This window comes from Aquarana catesbeiana, linkage group LG06 (genome assembly GCF_042186555.1).
Source record: "Aquarana catesbeiana isolate 2022-GZ linkage group LG06, ASM4218655v1, whole genome shotgun sequence".
NCBI classification, from domain to species: domain Eukaryota; kingdom Metazoa; phylum Chordata; class Amphibia; order Anura; family Ranidae; genus Aquarana; species Aquarana catesbeiana.
In genome coordinates this window covers 234744534-234750833 of record NC_133329.1, presented here as the reverse complement: position 1 = coordinate 234750833, position 6300 = coordinate 234744534, and the positions used below count along the sequence as shown (strand labels likewise).

Sequence of the window (6300 nt, the reverse complement as noted above, 5' to 3'; positions counted from 1 at the left end):
CCGTTTGCGGTCTATTTTCTGATCTGTGTCTCAATCCCCTCAAATGAGCATTGCTTTGGGACATCTCACTATGTAATGAATACTCTGTGTCCCATGATGTATGATCTAGAAAATAGGATTTTTAAATACAGCTTACCTGTAATATCCTTTTCTTGAGTACATGGGACACAGAGCTCCCGCCCTTCTATGGGTTTTACGTGGTTACCTATTGCTTTGCTACAAAACTGAGGTCCTCCCCTTATGGGAGGGGTTATATAGGGGAGGAATTCTCCTTAATTGGGGTTAACCAGTGTCCAATCACCGATGGTGCCTATCTAACCCACTATGTAATGAATACTCTGTGTCCCGTGATGTACTCTCAAGAAAAGGATTTTACAGGTAAGCTGTATTTAAAAATCCTATTTTCAAAACTTCGTCTTTTTTTTTTTTAATATCACAAAATATAACAAAAACCCAGTGATGATCAAATACCACCAAAAGACAGCTCTATTTGTGTGAGAAAATTGAAATTAATCTCGTTTGGGTACATCGTTGCATGACCGCGCAACTGCCAGTTGAAGTAGCAGTACTGAATAGCAACAAAATGTGGTTAATAACAAACATGTCATACTTACCTGCTCTGTACAGTGGTTTTGCACAGAGCAGGCCAGATCCTCCTCTTCTCAGATTCCCCCACCGGCGCTCCTGACTCCTCCCCCCCACCAGTGCCCCCAATAGCAAGCCACGTTAGCTATAAGGGCACTCATGTGTGCTCGCTCCCGATTGTCTGGAAGACACACAGCCTCACCCTGCCCCCCACTTTCTCCTCAGTGGCTGTGATTGACAGCAGTGGGAGCCAATGGGGAGAGAGGCAGAGGCACTCGTGTACATCACTGGATCGAGAGGGGGCTCAGGTAAGTATTAGGGGGCTGTGGGTGGGGGGGCAGCATACAGAAGGTTTTTCAGCCTTTACAACCACTTTAACTCTTTGGGAGGGGACAGGGGGAGGTTAATAATCTACAATGCTATTTGTAATATGCAGTATGGAGGGAGTTAATGTATTGTCACTGATGCACTAGTAACCATTAGCAATTAACGCCTTTGTGCTGCATTAGTGGCACCAGTGTCAGTGTTTATTAACCCCTTCATGCTGCAGCATAGAAGGGTTAATTAACATTGACACTAGTGCTACTGCCACTAATGCAGCACAAAGGGGTTAATTGCCACTGGTCACTAATGCATCAGTGACAATACATTAACCCCCACCATGCTGCATATTACAAATTTCATTGTAGATTAACCCCCCGCAAAAAAAAATGTGACACAACAGTGCCTTAGGTAATGCTCACTCACTTGCCCACAGTAGTGAATGCTCTTTGCAGGTCGCAGCGAGAGCACTCATCCATCCCGCATTCAGCACACTCGTACTGCTCTGCTGCAGCTCTGCAAGCATAGTACAATGTAGAGGCGGCTGTATACAGTGTCAGGCCCCTATGTTAATCTGGCCCTGGGTGATGCATTTTTACAGGGCATCAGAGCGGCCCAGGGGGTGACTGCCTCCCAGCCCAGTCTGGCCCTGTCTGTGCCCTGGGATGTACTCCAAGTAAAGGATTTTGCTGGAAAAGCAACAATAATTTTCGCTATTCTAGACTGAGCTGTTACAGTGGAACACAGGTGTGTGTACATAACACCATAAATGATTTAGTAAAAGTGACGTAGTGGCAGCCAAACCCCACCCAATGCCTTTCGTCAATCAAACGCCGCCATCAGGAATATCTTTCCCTGTCTATTTATATTGGTAATGTGCTGGAAAGGAGAAGGCGGAGGAGTTTAATCTATTGCTGCAACAAGTGGCTGACATACAATCTGATTGAGGGAGAAAATGAGTTAGAGACAGGAATCCTCATTAAGGAGAACGAGCTTTTAGACCCACTGATAAGGGGTCCACAAAACAGTGAGTGTTTTTGCACATGGGGTGGTGTCAGGTGTGAGAAGCACTGGAAAGGAGGTGCACATTAGCACAAATAAGAAAGAATATAAAGGGACACTATTTTTGTTGGCACTCCAAGGACTTTACTGTCACATGTTTTTTCTGTGTGTATTATAAAGGGGAGATGCACTTTTGTTGCGAATATTGACTATAAGGCACTTAATGTTTTAATATATAATTTGTCACCTATAATGGGAAGAAGCACTATTATTAAGTTTGCCTAAAGTCACAGACATATTTTTCACAGCAATGTAGTTTTAAGGTCACAGTTGTATTTAATGCATTTCTGGTATTATGTATTAGCGCTGCACTTTTTCATTTTATTGTTTAATATCCAGGGGGATATTGTGTGTTCAGCAGATTGAGACTTTGTAGTTCACTTCTTTTTAGTGCAGGAAGCTTATATTGTTTTATATTTTAGTATCATTAGTAAACATCTAGAAAATGTATAAATCTATATGCTGTAGTTTTTATTTTTATTTTCAAAAACTTTGCATATAGCAGTATGTCATCTGAATTCTGATACTAGGGTGTAAAAATCAAGAAACTTTACACAAGTTGCAATTAAAGTACATGATATGTTTATTTCTCAATGCATGTTTTAATCACAGTTTATTACAATTTATTTAGTTTTTACATTTCCATAATGTTATTTTATATACTTTAATTTTGCACGCCATTAGGTTACTAGGTACTTTCTCTGCGATTTATTGTTAAATGAGAACTATAAGTGATTTTTTTTTTTTAACTAGTCATGACAACCAACATAGAAGCATTAACATCAAGTTTTCTTAAACAATTTTTCAGAAAGCCCCCCACTGAGCAAATGGACTCCTGGCGGAGGCCACCCAGTGAGAAAAGGGCCTAAGTCACAAATTGCTAGAGGGCAGCAAGTGCTTCCGAAAGAAAACTTGAATTTCTTTCCAAATCGAATCCTCAGCTTGGCAGTGAGGAATCATCTCTCCACCATACAAAAGAGGCAGGTTTTGCCCGCGAAGATGTGAGGCATAGGAAAAAGGGAACCCTGGGGGTTCAATCAAATGGCCAGCTCCTGGATAAATTATCATCCTGCTTTTAGTTTTCTCATTCCTCATTAATCTATAGAAGGGGAATTGAGCAAACTGTTGACTATTGTAATATTGATCAGCAGCGCTAGCTAAGAAAAGTATGTGTCCAGACGCTCTTTCTACTGGAATGAGTGAATCTGCACGTGGCTCATATAACCCAGCAGTGCTCATAAAGCCTTCTTTGGTGATCACTGTCTTCTCTGCTATGTAGGGTGCTCCTTTAATAAGAACCTTACCTCTATGGTAAATTGTGCTACCATATATATTACAGCTACCATTAATGCTCACAGTAGCTCCAATTTGTGGTAAATATGAAGCCAGCAAAAGGCCAATCTCTGCACCCTTTGAGACACCCAGAACTCCAAGTTTAGGTCCAGCAACCTGAAAAGTAAAAAAGTTTATTTTAATGAAATAGAAAATATGGAAAACAAGTGATTGTTAGTTTTAAAATGTGGTCTTGAAAACAAATACCCCAAGTATAAAACAGCACCATTCATACCATCATAATGCATATGTTATTTTGATTTATGGAAGATAAGTCAACGCAAGGTCAGTGCTACCTAGCACAATATGTTCACCATCTGAAGTACCATAAGTGCATAAACCCAGCATGAGCAAGTCATAAGAGTGTAATTTGTAGACTGCTAAGCAGGTCCCTTTACTTTTGTATTTAAGTCCAGAAAAGTCAGCAGTTTTATTCCAATATAAATAAAAATAATTTTATCTATCCTTATGGCTCATGTACACAGGGCGGTAGGAAATCTTTTCTGAATGCTGAAAACTTTACAGCTGGAAACCGACAGTGAAAACTTCTGTTTTACAGCTTTTACATACCAAGTTTATGCGAGTTTAGCAGCAGTTATGAGCATTTTAGGTTTTTTAAAGATAACCTCAGAGGACCCTCCCAAATGCCCACAATGCATAACAAACAAGTAGTATTAACTATTTCAGGCATTACTGTGAGAGAAGAGAGAGCAGCAGCAGTGAGCAGTGTGCTTGTAGATAGCTGTCTTATTTTTTGTTTTTTCACTATGGATCCCATGAGCATGTTGCTGAGGCTCCGAATGCGACAGACCTAGCCGGGACAGGGGCTTATGGAGGGGACTGGGAGCAAGCCTCTTACCCACTGACTATAGGCCCTGGTATTTAGGGGAACACTACTCTTGGAAGGTGTATACCTGAGGGATCCTTGGAGTGGTCTTGTTATTTTGGATTCAAGACTCTGGGACTCTAGGCTCGGGATCCATGTTAAGGGCCTAGATGCCACATTTCCAGCAATGACTGCTCCACACTGTGGGACTCATAGCAGATGTTGATGTCATCAGCAGGCCATCTGTCTGGGGTCGCCTGCTATAATGTGTTTATTGTAAGTAGGTCTAGTGTGCCTCCTAAGGGTCTCACACCCATTTTTAATTGTGCCAATTAACTCACTTATTGTCTGTCAGCAAATTATTGAGGGTTGTGTTTATACTTGTAATAACGTGTATTGTATCTAGTTCTTGGCTGCAATAGGCGGCTATAATATCTGATATCTATGCTCAATTTGGAGGAAGAGGTATACAGCGGAAGCAGTCCGTTACACCAAAGACATAGAAAAGCACCAGAATTTGTCGCTACTGGACTCATCCATTGATGCAGGCAACAGCATGTGGTAAAATTTGTGTTTTTTTCAACATTTTTATATGTTCAAATATTATCAGAAATATTTTCCCCCTTTAAAACGCAAACGCTCATAAACGGGGTTTACCATGGTTACACGCGGTTACAAGCATTTGGAGTTTGAAATGCCAGTAAACCACAGTCCTGAATGCGATTTTTCTGCTTTCAAAAAAATGCCAGTAACCTCAACTTCAACTGCCTCTAAACTCCTATAAATGACTGAGTGTACATGTACAGATAAGATAACAGAGGGAAGTTCAGGGGCTGCTGAAAAAAACACCCAACTTCTCTTAGACTTCAGTTCAGCAGCTGTAGTGTACATGAGGCCTTACATGGAAACTGTTGATTCATTCATTTCTTGCACAGTGTATCTAAATTTGAAATATTTTTGTTTTTTACAGACTGAGACAGTATTAAAACTTCTGTCAGATTATTTCTTGGCTGTGAAAACAGAAAGTGATGGGAAATCCAAAATTTTACAGTTGTCACTGGAGCAGGAGGTGAAAGGAAATCTTCCAATAGGGATACCTGTTCTGGTGACAACTGTCTACTAAAATTTTCCTCAATTTGGAGAGATTTAATTTCATATCCTGTTGCATTTCTGGGACAGGAAGAAAAGGGAATTCTCTTCAATAGAACCTTCCCTAATTTATCTGAAAAAAATTGGGCTTTAGTTATATGTTAATAAGACTAAGACCCCATACACACTATTAGATTTTCTGCAGATTTTTGTTTTCAGATTTACTAAAACCATATAATATGAGGTCAAACCGTAATGTCCTGTACACACGATTGGACATTGATCGGACATTCCGAAAACAAAATCCATCGTTTTTTTTCCGACGGACTTTGGGCCAAACTTGTCTTGCATACACACGGTCGCACAAAGTTGTCGGAAAATCTGATCGTTCTGAACGCGGTGACGTAAAACACGTATGTCGGGACTATAAACGGGACAGTAGCCAATAGCTTTCGTCTCTTAATTTATTCTGAGCATGCGTGGCACTTTGTGCGTCGGATTTGTGTACACACGATCGGAATTTTTTTTTTTTATCAAATATTTTTTATTAAAGATTTTCAAAATACAATTCACAATATTATACCATTACATGGTATTTCGTAAATAGTATGACAATTGAACAACATATCTTCATAAGTTCTTAAAGCTATAACAAACAGCTTATGCTTAGACATGTGTTGATTATTTATATTCAACATATTGATGTATTTCTAAGCAATTTTTTGAGCTGAAAGGTATGTATCCAAGAATATTGGAATTCCAAAGAGGAAAGATAACATTTTTAACAGAAAGAGTAGGGGCTCCCTATCATAAGAAAGGAAAAAATACAGGAAAACAGTAGGCAATCAGATTTTTCATGTAATTCGCCTATATCGAATCCAAGGATCCCATTGTTTGTATAAGCGGGGTGTATTTCCATCCATATTTGCAATAATCTGCTCATGTTTGTAAGCTTCATCTACTTTTTTAACGACATCACTGATATTTGGTGAATTGGTAGATTTCCATTTGCTGGTGATTGTTAATCTGGCTGCCATCAAAATTTGTAACACCATTGGTCTAAGAGAAGGTGGGCATTGGTCTAT

General features: G+C 39.7%; 1 protein-coding gene across 5 annotated transcripts in view; it reads right to left on the bottom strand.

Moving 5' to 3' along the window:
- Positions 1-2533: 2533 nt before the first annotated feature.
- LOC141146648 (acyl-coenzyme A amino acid N-acyltransferase 1-like) overlaps positions 2534-6300 on the bottom strand; it is an 89478-nt gene continuing 85711 nt past the window's right edge. For all 5 annotated transcript variants that reach the window (XM_073633072.1, XM_073633071.1, XM_073633070.1 and 2 more), the window contains exon 4: positions 2534-3417. In XM_073633072.1, the coding sequence (XP_073489173.1) occupies positions 2839-3417 (579 nt within the window). In that variant the 3' untranslated portion in view covers positions 2534-2838. The remainder of the gene's footprint in view (positions 3418-6300) is intronic.